We start from the raw sequence: 20,520 nt of genomic DNA, 5'->3' as shown, positions 1-20,520 counted from the left end.
CTAGCGATGAAGCTCAAAAAGAGGAAAGATAATAAAGCAACTGATTTTTTGAGCTAATCTCTAGTCACTCCATCATTACTAATGCTCTATACTCGAGGCCACAACACTGAATTATCTTTTGGTGTACTGCATAGATCAAAGGTTCAAATCTACCTCGATGCCATTTCTCAAGGACGATAAGTTGAAGATCTCTATCTATATGTATGACAAGCTATATATATATATATATAACAAAACATTGGCCACACTTCAACGACATTTCTATCGGTGATGAATGCACAAAGACATTGAGCCAGACATCAAATTATGTGTCATGTGTAGCATTTTGATGAATCTCTACAAGTTTAGCTTGGCCCTTGGGAATATGTCTGCATGAATTTTTCATCTGGCCTACTAATAACCAAATATCAGGACAACTCTCTGTTTATTGTAATTAATTGTTTCTCAAAGATGGCAATCATGGTTGAATTTGAGACTATTAATGCACCAGACATGGTCAAACTTTTCTTCCAGCACATTCAAGTACACTTCAGGGTTTGTCCCTCCATTGTATTTGATCAAGATCATCTGTTTGTGAGTCATTTTTTACAATCTTTGTGGAGAATGTTAGATAATCAACTTGACAGATCAATAGCCTTCCACACAAAGGCTGATGGACAGCCTGAAGTTGGTAATCTCAGCCTAGTTCAATTGATGTGAACAATGCTAATCCTCGCACTTGATAACTTGGTGTACATACGCTATTCACATGTTCATAGGATGTAGTCCATTTCTGACATGATATGAGTTCCAACTTGTGGCACCTCTTCACATTTGTTATTGCACCACTACAATTCTAGAAACTATTACACAAACAAGAGAATTGGACAAAGAAGATAAGTTCCTTGACATTTGACAAGTGTATAATCAGGCTCCACAGATTCTGACTTGCCAGCAATACAAGTACAAGGAATGCCATGGATCACTTAGCACACTACATGTGTTTTAGACTGATGACAAAGTCTTATAGCTTTTGCATAAAGAATGATTCTAAGGTCCTTACTCCAAGATCAAGACATTTCAATACAGTCCTTAGGACACTTCAAAACATTGATGATAATGCATTAATGTAAGGTCTTTCTCCGTACTTGGGCACACATCAGTGTTCAAATTTGAGATACTGCACACCCTCTGCTCAAGCCTTTTGTAGATCAGCTTTTATCATATTTGAATCCTATGCACTTGAGTCTAGTAGGGAAGGATGAACAGATTGACAATACCTCCATTTGCAATCGCCATTGCACCCTTAAGCTGTTTTGAGTTGTGAAGAAGGGGCAATTCTCAGATAATGTTAAATGGTGGACTTTTCAGCTACTCAAAGCTCTGTTTCTGTAACTGCTTACCTATGCAACGGAGACCATTGCTTCTAATAAAGGGTGAATGATCTCTAACACACAAGTGATATTTGCAAGGTATTTAATTACTAGCACTATTGTTTTACAACAGTGAACTTTGCAATGCTTATGAATAGCACTACGAACAACACATCGTCATGTAGGGTTCCATGTGCACAGGAAAACAAAGTTGGGGAACTGATAGAGTAAATGTCTTTAGTAACCTGCTGAGTGACATTCAGCTTCCAAGAAGAAACAGATTGGGTAATTGAAACAATTGGCATGAGTCACACTTAGCTTCCACTTAGGTAATTGAAAGAATTGGCTCATTAATGGTTCTACTTCTTGGAATTGAACTGTCTTGTAATTGACTTGAGAATCTATAAATCTCATCCTCTAGATTCCAATTGAGACACAATTGGACATCGTAAAAACTCCATCTGTGTAACACATTCTTAATATCATACAATCCGTCTTTAAATTCAGTTCATGGGAATACACAAATTTGGATTGTATGTACAGCTTTTGTGCACACATGTACAATACCTTGTTCATGATGAATGGAAGAGCTATATTTTCTGTCCACTGTTATTTCTGAATGTGCAGTAGTGCTTGTGCATTTGTTTTTCATATTTTCATTGCATGCTCAATATGACACAGTGCTCACAGGTTAATTTGATAAATTTGTCTACTAGTTGGTATGCTAGTTGTGCGCCTCGCAACTCTTGGAATCAGCAGGGATCAATAATCCTCTTATCTGTTTAAGCTTGTGTTTAATTAATACAATTTGCACTAAATGTTTTGTTTGATTCTGTTAATTTGCAGGTAATGCATCCAAAAAATCCTTTTGCTCCAACTGTGCATTTCAATTATCGTTATTTTGAGACTGATGCTCCTAAAGGTAGTGCATCACAACTTGCAAATTGAGTCCTGATTGTATTGTTGCTACTATTAAAAAGATTTTTTATATCTAACATATTTTTCTAAATGCATAATGTCACTATTATTATTATCAAATTCAGCGCATACAATTTCAGTTTTCAATCAACTAAATTAGAATTGAGGAGTTTTTGGATTTAGTTTAGATTCAATATACTTTCAATATTTTGAACTGCTTGTTTTCTATTTTCAAAATTCAGATGCAGATGGAGCTCCTAGGAAATGGTGGTTTGGTGGAGGTACTGACTTAACTCCATCTTATGTATTTGAGGAGGATGTCCGCCACTTTCACACGGTAAGGCTACTAAAAGATTGAAATATCTGTTCATTAGACAATCTCAGTAGGATCTATATATCAGCACACAATTTACAAACTGTAATACCTCTGAGAAGTCAAACTACAAGTTTGAAGAAAAGGATTGAGATTGCTAAACAATTGTCCACTAAGTCACGTTGTAAGGAATGCTATTGAGAGCTGTATCATTTAAATTATCTTTATTTTCTATTCTTAATGTAATTTCTCGTGAATCCCAGGGGGCTCTTCTGTATTGCTTCGTTGTATAGAGTTGTAGGAAAGGCAATCAATTTTTTCTTTCCACAATTATTTATAAATATCTTCTTCACCATTAACACATTCTGCGCAAAATGTGAGTTGCAAAGTCAATATTCAAATTCTTTATTTGTTTCCCGGTCTTGTTATGAGGGATCCTTCAAGCATTTATAGAATGATGATGGCTTTGGCATGATTAGGCTTTTGAATTAGGGGGAATCAAGTCATTTTTTAACAAAACACTTGCTAATCATTGCTGATGCATTCTGTTCCATTCGCAGGTTCAAAAACAAGCATGTGACAAGTATGATCTAACTTTCTATCCAAAATTCAAAAAGTGGTGCGATGATTACTTTCTTATTAAGGTAAGGTCTTTACCCATTTTTTGGCAGCATAATTATTAGTTTGCTTCTGATATAATTGTGGATCTAGCTTTATGCCCATGTGATTGAGACTAGAATAGAAGAAATTGTATTAGCAATCAAAAAGATAATCCTTAGAGCACAAGTAGAACATTATAAAACATTGAAACATATGTAATAAAAATTCAACAGAAGATTATACTGTGACTAAATTCGTTTGTTTAGATTCATTTTAAGCTAGTATCATTATTCCTGGACAATGGAAGCAGAGTTTAAATACAATAACTTTAAACAATATGACTACTCATCATGGTAACTGAGACACATCAGATATGGGGATGGGGATATCATTTTGGAGAAGAGGTGATTGGAAGCTATATCCACTGTTCAATGAACCTAAATTCCAGGACTAAATATCTCTAAATTACTCATCTATATTTATGACGAGTCCCCTTCCATCAGCACCATATATCCCTAGGCCTCTTTATGCGCCTTAAATATATAGGCGATGATTATTAATTTGAACTGAAGGTTCAAGTCTATGCTATTATGTGCTTTTGCTGTATATCCATTTTTCTTTTCTTTCTCGTAGTTACAGCTGATTTGATTGAATTCAATGACCATGGCTTTAATTTTGTGTGCTGCTTTTGGTTTTTTCCTTTCATTAATAAAGACACATCTTGTACTTCAAGTTCAGAATTCATAAATTCCAAATGATATTTTTAAGGACAAGTAGCAGGAGTTTATGGGGAATAATTTTATCTCTGAAAGAAAAAGTATACGTTTGTGCCAACTTGTCATTACATGAAAAGTCCAATTCGCCTCCCTGTAAAATTGATATGTACCTTTCAAAATATTTTTGGCTGTGAGACATCTGAAAAATAATCTTTCAAGACTTTCTTGATTTTAAATCATAAGTAACATTTGGTAGGAACATGCATTCTTCTTTTTGGAGGTTATCAGCAACTAGAGACTTGGTGTGGATAGCCCACCAGTGGAACACATCATTTTATGGATGCTATATAAAGTTCAGGTCTTTTGCTAGTGGATGTCAGAGTTGTGAGGGTGTTAGGATTCGTGGCTACGCTATCACAGTTCAGTTTTATGGTATATTTTCAAGAGCACCTTATTGAGCCCCACAAGAATCTTGTACATTAGGGCTGAGAGGTAGAACCTGCTGAATTTCTGTCTTGAAAGTATCAAATTGCTTATGAAGTTCCCTGTGATCCTTCTAGAATTCATTGATCACTCTCCATCCAGATATCTTTGCTTCACTATGGTTGCCATTCTCCATTCAACTACGTGTTTGATCCAAAGAAACGGGACTCGGACTCGGCTCGGACTTGGTAAGGCCGACTCGGACTCGGACTCGGGACTCGGACTCAGACTCGGTTGGACTCGGGAAAGTGAAAAACTCAAGAAATTTAGAGATTTTTAAAGATTTAAAACTTGTTTCAGACACCCTTTATTGAATACACCTTAGAGACACAAAAACATCATCAAACTCGGCTCATTTGATTACATACACAAGTATACATCAATCACATAAGCATAAACGCAAATTGTAGCTGAAGAAAATAACAAACATAGATATATAAATATTGTCAAATGTATACAATATTACAAAACTCATGGAATAAAAAATCCATGTCATTATATGATCATCATCAAATGTTTCATACAAATACCAAAGGTAAATAGTAAATACTAAATACAACTACAAGTGTACAAGCCTATGGCTCAAAGGGCCGTGCACCCTCTCGCCCTGGCCCCTTTTGAAGGCGTTTAAAGTAGATCCTGGATGATTCAGCAGCCATAGTCGCTCCCTGTGACACCAGGCCATGCTCACGAACATCAAGAACAGCTGTGTCATGCTCGCCAACATCAGGAACAGCTGTGTCACTCTGAGTCTCAGTATTTCCTGTCTCTGCTTGTGCTCTCTGCTCCTCCTCTGCCATGGCTACAGCCTCAACCTCTATATCTACCTGGTCAATCCAATCAATGTCATCATCACTAAATACAGCTGTAGGAGTCCCAGGAGCTGTCTGATTCTCATTGGCCCACTCTGCTTCAAGATCAACCTTATCTAGAATGATAGGAGACATGTCATCTACTGGATTCTTTCTCATTCTTAGGCGGAGGTTGTAGTGAACAAAGACGAGATCATTCATCTTCTCCACAGATAATCTATTGCGCTTCTTGGAGTGTATGTGCTCAAACATACTCCAATTGCGCTCACAACCTGATGCGCTGCATGGTTGTCTCAAGATGCAAATGGCCAACTTCTGAATATTTGGTGTCTCTGGGCCAGAAAAGTTCCACCAATGATCTGAGATTGAAATGAGAAAAATAAATAAAATCAGTCTCACTCATGAACTCATTTAACAAGTTACAATATAGTATTGAATAAAACTAAAATTAAGCCTTACAATTTATTTTTACCTGGCGTCATAGTTGTCCTACCGTCTTTGGCGACAGGACGAGAGGTCTCCCCTTGTGCATCTGAGAACATCTGTAGCTCTCGAAAAAGGTCTATCTGAGAAGTACCAGCAGGTCCCATCTTCTCCATGATTGCGTATAGCCCATTAAGGACCTCCACATCAGCCTTGAAAGAAGGGATAAAACGGAATGCCGGATTCAGATAATAGGCTGCCGCATGGATGGGCCTATGAAGCTGATGATGCGATCTCCTATCAATGATCTCCCAAATGGGACCACACTTGCTTTCATTTGCTCCATAGACGAATCTGATGGCCCCCTTCGCCCTATCCATGCCCTCATATATATGGCCCATTGCGGGCTTATCTCCATCCGCAACTCGCAACAAAACCACCAAGGGGCTTAACAAACTGCAAAATTGAAAATATTGTGTAATTTAGAAAATGAGCAAATAAGAGAATACATATAATAAGTTATAAAACATGAAGTTAAATTGTAGAATTTATAAAAAAATTACCTTCACTATCTCATCACAAGGGACCCAAAAGCCTTGCTCATCAAAAATGCAGTCTGCCATATCTATCCCTGCAAGGGTGGTAGCATAGAATGAGGAAGACCAGTCCTCACCAACAATCATACGTCTCAAGGCAGACTTAGACCTAAGCATGGACTGCAATGTGAGGAAGTTTGTGGCAAATCTTGTGATTCCTGGACGATGCAACTCCTTCTGCTCTGTGTATTGTCTCATAAGAGCCAACACCCATGAATGATTATATACAAATTAGCAGACATTTCTTGCCCTTTCTACACATCTCTTGATCCATGGGATTTTTCCAATATCCTCCAACATGAGGTCAATGCAATGAGCAACACATGGAGTCCAAACTATAGATGGGTGCCTCTCCATCAATAGTCTACCTGCAGCAACATAATTTGTTGCATTGTGAATTGTAATTAATGGAGGTACAAACTACAAGATAGTAATTAATTTGCAAACAAAATTAGTTTGTAATCAAAAGTTTACCCGCAGCAACATAATTTGCTACATTGTCGGTCACCACCTGTACCACGTTCTCCTCACCCACATCTTCAATCACCTCCTCTATCTGCTCACATAGGTAGGTGGCATTCTTGCAATGGGCGGAGGCATCAATGGACTTGATGAAAATGGTGCCCCCTGAAATAAAAAAATAAAGCTAGGTCAATGATCATTCAATAAACCATTAGATAAAAAATAAAAAATTAAAGACTATATGAAACTAAAATTAATCAATCACCTGCGGAAGAAACAAGAAAATTAAGGAGAGTTCTATTTCTCCTATCCGTCCAACCATCAGTCATGATGGTGCAACCTTTAGTGCTCCATATGTGACGTTGTTCATCTAAATCCTTTTTCACATCATCCACCATTTGAGACAAAATGGGTCCCCTCAAATCACTCTCACTAGGGGCTTTGAACCCCGCCCCGCATATGGTAATGGCATCAATCATTTGTTGCCAATAAGGAGACCTGTCGCAAAAAAACTCAATGAGATAAGTTAAGTATAAAAATTCAATGAGATAAATTAAGTATAAAAATTAAAACAATCAAAGTTATCAAACATAAAAGTTAGTAAAACATTCACCTGGCTACAAAGAATGGAATACAGCTGTAGCTCCAAAACCTGCCAACTGCCATTTTAGCAGCATCATGGACCTCCTTGTTCCAACCCATGCCCTCAAGCGATGGTTGGGACCCAAGAGTAGTGTGAGGCACAAAGAAGGAATCCAACCTAGATTTACAAATCCTAGGTCCAATGGTAACATTCCCACTACTAGTGGTAGGACATGAGAAGTGGCGGTGGCACTGCCACTTATAGAAGCAGAAGCAGAAATGGAAGCACCAGCAGTAGCAAACTGAGTGGGACGATATGGAGGTAAGGAAGAAGGGCCTCCAACACAACCTAACTGTGTCCCTCTTCCTAAAACTGTCTCTCTCCCAATGGCCGCTCGATCCTCCTTTTGTTTCTTTTTTCTTTCAATCTCCTCAACCATTACATAACAATCACGTACGGCCTCAGTGATTGCTTTTAGGCATGGTTCGGCATCATGTCCACGCACACCAGCAATATGGTATTTCAGCCTATATATACCTCCATGGAATATTGTTTTGCAAAACATACATTTTGTTTGCCCCTTCCCTTGCCCTGGAAAATCCTCATGATATTTCCAAGCAGGGTCCTTTCTAATGGGGGGTCTAGAAGCTGAAGTAGACATTTTAGGATAGTTTTGTGAAACTTGAAGTTGAGGCAAATTGAATTAATAAAGTGATGTTTGCTGCAATAAAACATTACAAATACAAAATAAAATTAATACGTATTACATACATTCAAAAAAACTAAAGTAGGGTTTGTCAAACCCTACTTAAAAAAAATAAAATTTACAAACCCTACATAGTACAACACTACAACTACATACTACATGCTACATACACACATACAAAAGATTTTGAAAGAAGATGTAAAACTTTCAAAATAAATGGATACAAAATAGAATTTTTGCATACAAGAAACAAACTAATCTTAAAAAAAAAACCGTACCTCTTACAACAAGCTTGAAACGAGCTGCAAAGTCTTCCTATCTAACTCTTGATGCACCAAATCGAAACACAATGCAGCTCCAATGTGACAAATTGAAGAAAACTTGAGCTTCCTCCTTGCTGGTTTTTCTTCTATGCACCCTTGTTTTTCTTCCCAACTCACTTTACTCTTTGCAAGTGAATGAAATGAAAGTCACTTTTAGGGCTAGAAGATAATTAACATAAAAAAGCGGACTTCAAAAAACTTTGCATTATATTTTTTTTTTTTGTTTTTCATTTGCCTTACGCCGGCCGAGTCTAGGGCTCACAACTCGCCGAGTTTGGCGAGTTTGGGCCAAACTCGCCAACTCGGCGAGTCTGGTGATTTTACTCGCTAGACTCGGACGAGTCCGAGTCCGAGCCCCTGGGACTTGCCGAGCATGACTCGGACTCGCCGAGTCTGGGCGAGTCCGGGTGAGTCCCGTTTCTCTGGTTTGATTTTATGGATACCTCCTTTTTCGTCAAAATTTTCAGATTTTTCTTGAATGTTGTCTTTCTATACACCAGTGGGTTATTCATTATTGAGGATCCAAGAGTCCTGCTTTTTAGTGGTGTGATAGGAACTGACAATGCTTTTCAAAAAGATGGGTGCAGGGCAGTTTTTTATTTTTCACATTATTTATCTGATTATTATGACTTCAAACAAAAAATTATAGAAATCCTCCTGACACCCGGTATAAAAACAAGCCAGCAACCACAACCAGGTCATAGTGACAGGTCCTCATACAGGAAAACCAACTCTGATACCATTGTAATATTCCCCTTAATTTTTTATTTATTTTCTCAATAAAGTTACAAAGCAAACACAATAACCCGTTAAGGTTAGAGAAATAATCCAGAACAATTGAAAGGGAACCCTTCCACCTTTTGTTCACTGAGAGCCCAATCTGGGAGGGTGAGAGCATACGGTGTTCCGGGGATCGTTAGCTCCATAAACCAACTGAAAAGATGAATACAATAATGGGCAGCAAGATAGCCCCTTCCGCTTATCCAGCGGGTAAACAAAAAAACTTGGCGGTAAACCAGCCAAGAGAACAACACTCCAAAACATAAATCACTCTACTGCAATGTTTCAGCGGGAGGACTGGACACAACAAAAGCTCAACTCGACCGCTTATGCAGCGGGAGGACCATTACAAACATAAAATCACTCAACCACTTACTCAGTGGGAGGACATAACTTCATGACTGAATTACAGAGCAAGAAGGCGGCTAAGCCAACCTCTTCCACTTATGCAGTAGGCAAGCAACACTCCAGAAATGGTTAGTAGTACTACTACTTAACCTTACAAGATAGAAGGAGAAGATTAGAGATGATATCCAATACAGATTACAGCAATAAATAACCATCAAATTAACTCAAATAAAGCCACTACTACTGAACTGAAAATCTAAAGTCAACACACACGACTCCTCTCAACCAACAACACCAAAATGATCATAACTCACTCAAACAAAGACGGAAACACACCAAATCAAAAGCGAATGAAAGATATAACCTGGACAATGATTCAAGAACACAAAACCTTGCAATCCAGTCGCCTCAAAACAGAAGCACGCATCCCAGTGCACCTCTGGAATGGTACGACCCAGCTAGGTAGTACGATTTGCAATAAAAAATCCATCTCTCCAAACCAGCAGCTATAAATTGGTACACTATATCGCCTCTGTGCCACGGTCTGATAGAGCCAATACCCAAAATGAATGGTTCACTTGGCCAAGAGGTATGAATGAAACATGGTTTCAGCAACTCTGCGACCAACAGCAAGAAAACACTCCAAAACCACACAAAAAACACTCCACAATCTGCAAAACACTCTCTAACAGCACTAGAAATACAAGAACACAACTAGGTACTATCTCCCAAGTACAAAACTGAGACTTAGCTAGGAAGCCACACTTCGAAGCTCAAATTTCAATAGCCAAACCGATAGCATAACGGTGTAAAATTTTCAACATCTCCAATGAGAGGCCAAGCACCTGTATTTATAGATTTCTCCCTTGAAATTCAAATGGAAATGGCGCCTAAAATCACTTGAAACTCATTTCATTTCATGTCATGTCCTCCACTAGACATGGCGTCCACTTTCCCCATCTCCCTAGGCAAAGTTCAAACTTTTTCTTTAGGTGAACAACTTGCAACATTAAAAATAATAAAAACATGAAATGTTTTATCGTTCTCAACGGCACCAGACTTAGGAAAATAATAATATTAATGGCAAATAATTATCCTTTTCTCTAAGTCGCCCATAACACAAATAATCAGTAATAAAATATTTAAATATTAAACCTTAGGATAAGGAAATAATATTTAATTCAATAACTTATAACTCCATTACTGATTGCACAAAAGGGTACTCCCAAAAGCGGGTGCATTCTTATGGATTGCGCTTCATGGAACGATACTGACAAGTGACAAGTTAAAAACAATTGGTATATCGGGGCCTAGCAGATGTTATCTATGAAAGCAAGAGGAAGAAACAGTTGATCACCTCCTATACGGATGCAAATATTCAACTCAATGTTGGGATTGGCCTTCAAGAATGCTGTAGAATCACATGGTTCATAGTTGTACTTTCAAAGATTTCATATTTGCTTGGCCTACAAGGGGCAAAAACTCAAAGTGGGGCAGCCTGTGGATCACAGGACCATCAATGGTCGCATGGCAGATTTGGAAAGAACGAAACAAAAGAGTTTTCAGGGAGGAAGAATTGGAGGTTACAATACTCATCAACAGAGTCCAGGCGGCAATTGAAGAAAATGTAAATGGTAAGATATATGGTTAGAGCTACAGATTATACTCCAAGTGGGATATGGAAATGAAACAATCAAGTCTCCACAGATTGAAGGATAAATGGATTGGAAGGAAGAACGTCAAATGGAGTGTGGCGCCTCCTGGTTGGAAAAAGCTAAATTTTGATGGTGCTAGCTGTGGCAATTCGGGTTTGTCGGGTTTTGGGGCTGTGGTCAGAGATGAGGAAGGTAGTTTTGTAGGGGCTATATGTGGGCCTTCAGGAATTGTTTCCAACAATGTGGCGGAAATCACTGCGTTGGAGGAGGGGCTTAAATGGGTTATCGCTAACAAACAATCAAAAGTTGTTATCGAAGGGGACTCTCAAATTATACTAAATGGTGTTAACAAAAAAAGATTTACCAATTCGAGGCTTAACGCATGGATCCTGAGAATAGACCAGCTTATTCAAAAGTTGGAAGACTATCAGGTAAAACACATATATCGTGAAGGAAATCGTGCGGCAGACTTCCTTGCTAACCAGGGCGTAAACGAATCTCAGACTAAGGCCATATTGGTGGCAGATTCGGTGTACATGGACCTGAGTTATTTTCTGGAAGTGGACAGAGATAAGATTTGAAGGATGGGGATTGGGTAATCCCAACCGCAGATAGGAACCATTGGGATAAGAGAATTACTCTCTTATCAACTTCGATGTTTGAGGGTAGGGCAAGTGTATAAACAAACTCAGGTTGAAAGATTTTTTTTCTGGTTATTGGGATTCTGGTGGTTGCAGAGATGGCAAAAGACTATCATGACACATTGAAACCCGAGTTCAAATGAATCTAATGGAAATGGTGGATTTTTATAACGCAAGGGGCACCAATGTTTTTGTTCATTGTGGAGGAAGATGGTGCATCGATTCGGGCTTAGCTGCCTTTGCAGAGAGGAGACATTTGAGGAACAGTGTGATAGATTGTTCGACATCGACACAGATGGTTTTGAGGCGATCTGCGGAATAGTGGCGGGTTCCCTTAGCGAGGATAGGCACTGGTGTGATGGACAAATCTACGAAATAATTATGTGTCTACTGGTTGATGTTTTGCCATCCAAGGAGGCATGTATCGAAAAAATCGCTGGATTTGTCAGGGAGGTTGATGCAGATGCCGTGGGAGGTGCGGTCATGGAGGTGGAAGAGGAATGGGCCAGCATTTTGGGTCCCCTTTTTAGCACTGTGGTTTTTCTGTTGGATGTTGAATGCTCGGATTCGGAGGACGAAGAACAGGTTGCTACAGTGGCCCTCAAAGCTAAGGAGGAGTTCATGAATAACGCCTGGGAAGTGTTTCGAGTGGGTGTAAAGAATGATGACATGGACCCCTTCAAGCGGATGATGCAGAGAGAGGAGGGTTGGCTTTTAGAGGGCAGTATTGATCGGGTCTCGGGTTGCTACCATCTTGAGGCTTTTATAATATGGTATGCGAAGTGTCTTGTTATAATAGTTTATGTTGTAGCTTTGTGTATGTAGGGGGTTTTTCTGTCAGAGGGACTATGATTGTAATATCTTTTCATATATAATATAGGGAGCTATCCCCATTAAAGATAGTACTTGATAAAAAAACAAAACAAAAAAAAAACTCCATTACTGATTATCATCAAAATCAAGGATGAAGCTGTGTGATGAAGACCACTGAATTGTCTGAATCAGGACCTTGTCCGAGACTGCTAAAAATAGAAATGCTCAACACAACCACTTACTAAAAATAGTAAGTCAAGAAATACTGCTCCGAAAAACATGATCTTCACACCTAGAGAAAGAGCTTGGAAAGCTCAATAGAACTGCATCATCCAAACAACCAAACCCTAACTTACTAAAAATAGTAAGTTTACACTTCACCGAAGAGTCAACTGCATGTTATGCCACCCTAGAATTCATGGAAAACCCAGAAGGAAACCATAGACAAAACTGAAGAATTCCCTCCTGATAAACCCGAAAAAGATCACGCAATACTCCACAAAAGTTGGAAACCCTAATTCTCTTTTCCAAATAGCCTACGGGTCTCCAAAATAGGCCAATGGACCACTGAATGCACATCACTGAGAAGGGGACATTACAGTCCGCCCTCCCCAAAATTGCTTGTCCTCAAGCAATCGCAAATCGGGGTGTTGTAATATCTCCTCATTCTCCCATGTAGCATCCTCCACTGGTAAGTCTTTCCACTTAACCAAATACTCTCTGATGGTCCTCCTCAAAAATCGTTCCCTGACATCAAGGATTGCTTCAGGAACCAGTACCAACTCTCCCTCTTCATCCAAAGGAGGCAAATTAGAAGAGACTATCACTTTGTGTCCAAGCGCCTTTTTGAGTCGTGACACATGGAAGACATTATGTACTCGGCTACTCGCAGGTAGCTCCAACTCATAAGCCACAGCTCCCACTCTCCTGATGACCCTGAATGGTCCATAAAAACGTGGCTTAAGATTTTCCGCTCCACTCTTCTTAAGAGTAGACTGTCTGAAGGGCTGGAGTATCAAGTAGACCATATCACCAACCTCAAATGAACGCTCAATTCACTTCTGATCAGCATACAACTTCTGCTGATTTTGTGCAATCTGGAGGTTGTCCTTCAATGCCTTTAGAATATCCTGACACTGTTGAACCATATCCCTAGCCTAAGGGGCTTTACTATCACCAAATATCAAATCAGTGAAGCTAGGAGCTTCATAACCATAGAGTGCCATGAAAGGAGACATTCTGATTGACATGTGGTAGAAAGATTTGTAGCAGTATTCCCCTAAGTGTAGCCATCTCACCAGAGCTCTCTGCTGCTCCGAGACACAATTCCTAAGATAGCTGAAATCAATGCCATGTAACATATCATGCCAAGGCAACTCTATAAAATCCACATTAGCAATTTCAATGCCAATCACAATCCTGGGCAATAGAAAAAAGACTGTGCTCAACCATATAACATAACCCCAAGTGTCACTCCACATGACACCACGGAAATGAAGATCATTCACTGTTATAACTCTGCAATCTGTCAACCCAGGAATGCCATGGACACTTAATCTCCAAGTGACAAGGGAAGGACCTTGTCTACACCAGCCAACCCATCTCATTACAATCAATCAATCATCATCTGAAAGATTGCCAACTAACACCATGAAATGACTACAGTGTCCCAAACTTCTCCAAGAGATAGCGATGAATAACTGAACCATGCCTAGAGAATCTCTCATAACTGGTTTTAATAAAGACTGCAAGTGGTCAAAACCAAACTGCCCCAAGATTGAGGTCGCCATAAATGGTGTGAATCCAGAATGCGACGAAATTCGAAACGTGGTTCGAGGATGGACTGAGGATTAAGCCAGTCCAAGGATTAGTCGAAATTCTGCCTCGGGAAGCATGCCATAGAGTAAAATTTTCATTTTTTCACAAAATTTTTATGTAATGGTCCTTCATTTTTGAAAACAAAAATGCGGACAACAATTGGCTCTGACTGGGGAATTATTTCATTTATCCTTTAAGATTGTGAAAGAATAGAAACCAGATCTCTAAGTGCCTTCCTCTTATCCATTGGGTCACAGAGTCAATCAACGCAAAAACAAAGAAATAAAAGACAAAAATCAAACAAGAAAAAGACATTATTTACAAGAAGTTACCTCAAACCTTCATTCAAAGTAATGCTTCAAATGCTGACCATTATAGGGCAGCGCAAATGGTGTACCATCATGATAAGCCAAGATAAAACTATCTTCTCCAACAATACGGTGAACAGTGAAGGGTCCTCGCCAAAGAGAATCAAATTTGCCATGTAAACCTTTCGGTTCCCTTCGCTTATCCCAAAGCAAAACCCGATCACCAACTTGGAATCCTCTTTGCTTTGCTTTTTTATCAACAAAGACTTTGACTTGTTGCTGATGCTGAGCAATCCGGTCCACCACTTGTGTTCTTTGCTCTTCCAACTGAGAAAGATACATGATCCTTTTGTCTAAAGCATTCTCAAAAGTTTGGTCTTCAATTGCTTTAGCCAACTTAAGAGCAGGAAGTTCCAAAGTGATGGGTATTTCTGCATTGATCCCATAAAGAAGCTGAAATGGTGACATACCAATAGCCCTTTTGGGTGTAATTTTGTCCGCCCATAAAGCATCAAAAAGAACTTTATGCCAAGACCTTTGATTTTCTTCCACAAGCTTGCGAATAATAGTAATCAAATTTTTGTTACTTGATTCCGCCTGACCATTACCTTGGGGATAATAATCGGATGAATGAGTTAACAAAATACTATATTAAAAGCAAAATTGTGAAATTTCACGATTTTGAATGGAACACCAAATCTAGAAATAATATTCTCCTTGAGGAATCTGCACACTATCTCAGAAGTAGCGTTCTTTACTGGTATTGCTTCCACCCACTTGGTGAAATAATTTGTAGCAGTAAGGACATACGAATGACCTGCACTTGAAGAAGGATTGATCACACCAATGAAATCAATGCCCCATTGCCGGAAAGGTTCTTCAACAATAACCGGCTTCAATGGTAATGCTGCAAGCTTTTGTTTGCCCACAAACTGCTGACAATGTATACATTTACGCACCCATCTAAAAGCACCTTGAAAGAGCGTAGGCCAATAATACTTAGCTCTCAAAATTTTGTGAGCAGTCACTGGTGCAAAAAAATGACCACCACAAGCCTTGTCATGGAAAGATTCCAGCAATTTGGTTTGTTGTGCTTTGTCAACACAACGGAGGAAAGTACCATCAATTGCTCTTTTGTACAAACCAGTATCCCATGATACAAAGTTCGTAGCTTTCAACTTGATACTCCTTTTTTCCTTGAATGACAAATGTTGTGGACATTCACCATAAGTCAAGAAAAATGCTATATTAGAGTACCATTCATCAGTAGCACTGACAAACAACACCTTGGGAAGATCTTCAGAATCATCCAATTCTGTCTCCTCTGGAATCCCTTCCGCCATCAGTTGACAGAGTCCTCTTCCTCGAACAAGCTTTGTAGGCTTAATCTCCAAATCACACTCTTGGATTTCAGCAATCCAATTCCCTCTTTTTGTGCCAAACTCCTGTTGTGTTAAGATAGACTTGACTGATGTATTAGGAACTAACGCAACGATATGAGAATTCAAGATGTAAAATCGGAAATTCTTGACTGCTTTAACAACCGCATAGGCATTCTTCTCAATAGAGGAATACTTGAGTTCATGAGACTTTAAAGGACAACTCATGAAAGCAATAGGAGATTCAATCTCTTCTGAGTTCTTCTGCATCAAAATAGCTGACATAGTATGCTCGGAAGCACAACTATACATGATGAACTCCTTGGTGTAGTTGGGACATACCAACACAGGTGCATGAGCAATTGCATCTTTGATATCATTGAATGTAGCTTTGCCCCCTGAATTCCAATGGAAAGCAGTCTTTCCTTTCATCATATCCACAATATGACAAGTCTTTTCTGCAAAGTCAGGAATGAATCTCCGTAGAAAATTTACCTTACCAAAGAAGGAATGAACAACAGTCTTATTGGACGACAGAGGAAGAGTTTGAATAGATTTTAGCATTTCAGGATCAACTTTTATCCCTTCCTTGGAAACAATATGACCAAGGAGTTTTCCCTCTGTCACCCCAAAAACTGACTTCTTGGGATTAAGGGAGATGCCGTGCTTGCGACATCTTTCAAGTACATCTTTTAAGTGAAAAAGATTATTCTCACGGTCTTTACAAAAAATAGTAAGATCATCAAGATACACTACAATATATCTTCCCACAGTACCACGGAAGGCCAAGTCCATAGCTCGTTGGAAAGTAGCTCCTGCATTGATCAACCCAAAAGGCATTATGCGGTAGGCAAATGTACCCCATGGAGTAGTAAATGCAGTCTTATGCTTGATCAGATTCACTAACCTCAATCTGATTGTATCCCGAAAATCCATCTAACATAGATAGCATTTCAGAACTTGTCACTGTTTGCAAAACTTGATCCATGATTGGCAATGGATAATTGTCCTTGAGTGACAGTTGATTAAGATTTCTGAAATCAACACAAATACGTATTTCTCCATTCTTCTTACGCACCGGCACTATATTTGCCAACCATGTTGAATGATGGATGGGAAAGATAATCCGGGCATCAAGCATCTTTTGAATTTAAGAAAGAATGGTACCTGAAATTTTTGGATTATACTGGCGCTACTTTTGTCTAAAAGGAACTGCACCAAGCTTTAGGGGAATGTCATGCTGCACTTCCTTGGGTTGAAAGGATTTTAGATCATCGTATGAATATGCCAAGACATCACGATATTGGTGCAAAAGTGAATAAACTGATCTCTTTCATCTGAAGTGCAGTTATTGCCAATATTGGCAAATTTGAGATCTTCATCTGAGCCAATATTATATTTCTCATATCCCATAGGAGAATCAACACTTTCTTGTTGCCGCCTCTTGATATAACGATCATGTTGATCAAAAAGTTTTTCAAGAGAAACCAACCCCTTGGGAATCTTATTTCCTTTCAGCTGAAGAATATTTTCATCCGACTCGGATGATGTTTCAGACATTGAATTTGATGATGAAGAAGTAGGAGAATTACTTCCTTCGAAATATAGGTTGTTGAAACCATCTTCTGCTTGCAGGAAATTATTAATCTGTTTATCATCAATGAAGATCTGCCAATGATCCCAATTGTCAGGCACACTAGGTCTGCAGATTAACTCAATAATATATTTATCTTGACCAAAGTCAAGATGGGGAATTAACAAAGTAGCTGAAACAGCAAGGGAATCAGCCCTATCATTGTACTCACGAGGCACAACTGAGATGCTAAAAGCATCGAAATCTTCAATATTTTCCCATACCAAATTACGGTAATGCATGAGTCTGTCATTTCCAGTCTGATATATACTCCTTACTTGACAAACTACTAATTCTGGATCACCCTGGGCGTGAAGATTTTTGATTCCTCTTTTCAATGCAACGATCATTCCTAACAAAAGCAACTCATATTCAGCCGTATTGTTAGTATTAGCGAATTGCAATTTGAAGGAGTAAGGGAAGATCTCTCTCTTAGGAGATATGAGAACTACGCCGGCTCCAGATCCATTTGTAGCGCAGCTACCATCAAACTCAAGAGTCCACACATCATTCGAACTGTCGTTTTCATTGGAATGATTAGTGCTGCCTTCATCCAAAACGGATGCATTATCAAAAGAAAAATTATCATCTTCTTCCATAGGAGAAGATGAACTCTCCTCTTGTCGAGAAGGTAATATAATACTTTCATCAGCAACAAGAGATGAGACTTCTTCTACCATAATATATGAACTTGAAGACCCATCTTCCGATGCTTGGTCTTGCTCAATATCAACAAATTTTTCATTTTCTGAAAGTAGTGAAGTGTCGGAGCTGCTAGAAGGATAATCTTCAGCAAATTCTGAGATTTCATCTATATGGAGATAATAATTCCCGAAACCCGAAGATTCAAAAAGAATCTGAGCATGGGGATCATTAGACTTGACAACCGTGTACTTGGTTTCTCTTTCAGGAATTAACTTCTGCACAATACCTTTGACAGGTATTCTTGCTTCTGTCATATCCATGTTGAGTTCACCTCCAACATCCTTGCAAAAATTACGGCCAAGTAACATTCCATATGACGCAGGAACGTCAGCTACCAAAACAATCATCTTTATTTTATTATCTGGAAAAGCTGCAAATGCAAATTGAGCATCTTTGATTTGCCCAATAAGAGGCACTTGTTTGTTTTCCATGGAATAACAATGACCAAAAGTTTTGGTCAAGGTCAGCCCCAAAGCTTGAGCAACTTTAGCGGGCATGACGTTATCGGAAGCACCAAAATCCAAGACATAATTGCTCAATTGAAAACCATTGATCAACAGGGAAATGTAAAAAGGTTCTATCTTTCCTTGGGTAGTAAATGGAATGGTCACCAAATGATTGGGCAAATTCTTGGGTTCTTGAGGGGCAGTATTTTCAAGTATAGGATGAGTTTCCTTATTTTTAACAAAGTCAGCTAACCTATCAAATTGATCAGGATTAGCTTGTAAGTATTTGATTTCGGACATTTGAATCTTGGTCTTCCTAGCATGGTCAATAATATTGAAAGCTTGAAACGAACCAGCTAGAGAGGGATTAACATTGTCCAATTGTGGTCTGGGGTTAGGCATACTGGGCTTGGAATCAATAGAAGAAGCAAAAGGAGGATTTTTGTTACTTGACTTTTTGCTGCAACCTTTGGAATGTAGGGCAGCGGTGTTCCCCTTTTAGCAATAGTAACAGGTGATTGTAAATCACTTGCAACTTTTGCAGCTTCAACTTGTTGAGCCAACCGAGTCTGGGATCTTGTCATTGCGGCAAATGCTTGACTATGAGTCCTTTCAGCAGCTTTAGAGTCATCATAGTGCATATAGCGTATAGTAGAGTCGCTAGTTACATCTTCTTCTTCTTCTTGTTGAGGAAGAGCAACGTCATCAGACTGATAATCAAAATAAGAAGACTCATTTTGATCCGTCTCATAAAAGCCAACTGCTGCCTTTGAAGGAGGTGGTTCAAGCACAAGTCTCTCGGGAGGAGGACGCAACTTGGGTTGATTCTTAGCAGCATAATTGGCAGCAACATTAGGATATGACAGCAACATCTTGATGTTCTACTCCAAGAACACCACATGCCATATAGAAAGATTTGACATGCTCATCGGGATGTTGCTTTCCATCTCCATAGAACTTGGGAAGATTTTTACGGGAACCTTGTGGAAGTGGATGAAGAGGTGGGGTTAAGGCCAAAGGACCAAAAGCTACTCCCCACAGACCGGGAGGAGGAGATGGAGGTGGATTAGCCATACTAGATGATGAAGATATCAACGGTTTGAAAAAGAAAGGAGAATTTTCACTTGGGATAGACTTCTTTTTCTTTGAAGGAGGGTAACTTGTGGTTCGTGAAAGGGAGGATGTACTAGTAAGCAAATGGAATCTAGCTCGTTCCGCAGGAGATATCTCTTCAATATGTTCACCTCTCCTTCGATGAACGTAAACACGCAAACCTTCCAGCTTAGAGAAATTAAAATATTTCCAAGCTCTTATCCCAAGAAAAGTTATTTCTTCTTTAAAATCAGCAAGACACTAGTCTTCAAACGAAAGCATGAGGCTTCCAAATGCGTCCGTGTCCCCAGCGGAGTCACCAAAAAACTGTTGGTGGCTCGGATGGGCCAAACAAATTCATACCAATGATTCTAAGATAGAATTAACAAAGTACTTCAAATCTCTCTTTCTCCAGCAGAGTCGCCAAAAAACTGTTGGTTGAAAATTTTGTACACTTGGGGAAATATACAAAATTGTGGTTTCAACCACAGCGTGTGAGTAAAACTCTCCTAATTAAGGGAAGGCTCCCCCTATCTAACTACAATTTTGAAAATAAAATAGGATGGGACAACAATCTTTCTTCTTCTTTCAAGAAAGACAATATCCTTTTCTCTT

General features: G+C 39.1%; 2 protein-coding genes across 2 annotated transcripts in view; one reads left to right on the top strand and one right to left on the bottom strand.

Annotated features, from left to right (window-relative positions):
* Positions 1-20,520, top strand: part of LOC131063621 (oxygen-dependent coproporphyrinogen-III oxidase, chloroplastic) — a 104,100-nt gene that overhangs the window by 34,247 nt on the left and 49,333 nt on the right. The window contains exons 2-4 of the mRNA XM_057997502.1: positions 2,199-2,274; positions 2,513-2,607; positions 3,144-3,227. Of these exons, the coding sequence (XP_057853485.1) occupies positions 2,199-2,274; positions 2,513-2,607; positions 3,144-3,227 (255 nt within the window). The remainder of the gene's footprint in view (positions 1-2,198; positions 2,275-2,512; positions 2,608-3,143; positions 3,228-20,520) is intronic.
* LOC131875467 (uncharacterized) lies at positions 6,567-7,168 on the bottom strand. Its single transcript, XM_059219820.1, has 2 exons — positions 6,941-7,168; positions 6,567-6,840 (listed from the first exon to the last, which is right to left on the bottom strand). Exons 1-2 carry the CDS (start codon positions 7,152-7,154, stop codon positions 6,665-6,667), a joined length of 390 nt encoding a protein of 129 aa, XP_059075803.1. The 5' UTR covers positions 7,155-7,168; the 3' UTR covers positions 6,567-6,664.

This window comes from Cryptomeria japonica, chromosome 4 (assembly GCF_030272615.1).
Source record: "Cryptomeria japonica chromosome 4, Sugi_1.0, whole genome shotgun sequence".
Lineage (NCBI taxonomy): Eukaryota > Viridiplantae > Streptophyta > Pinopsida > Cupressales > Cupressaceae > Cryptomeria > Cryptomeria japonica.
This window is presented reverse-complemented; position numbering and strand designations above follow the sequence as displayed.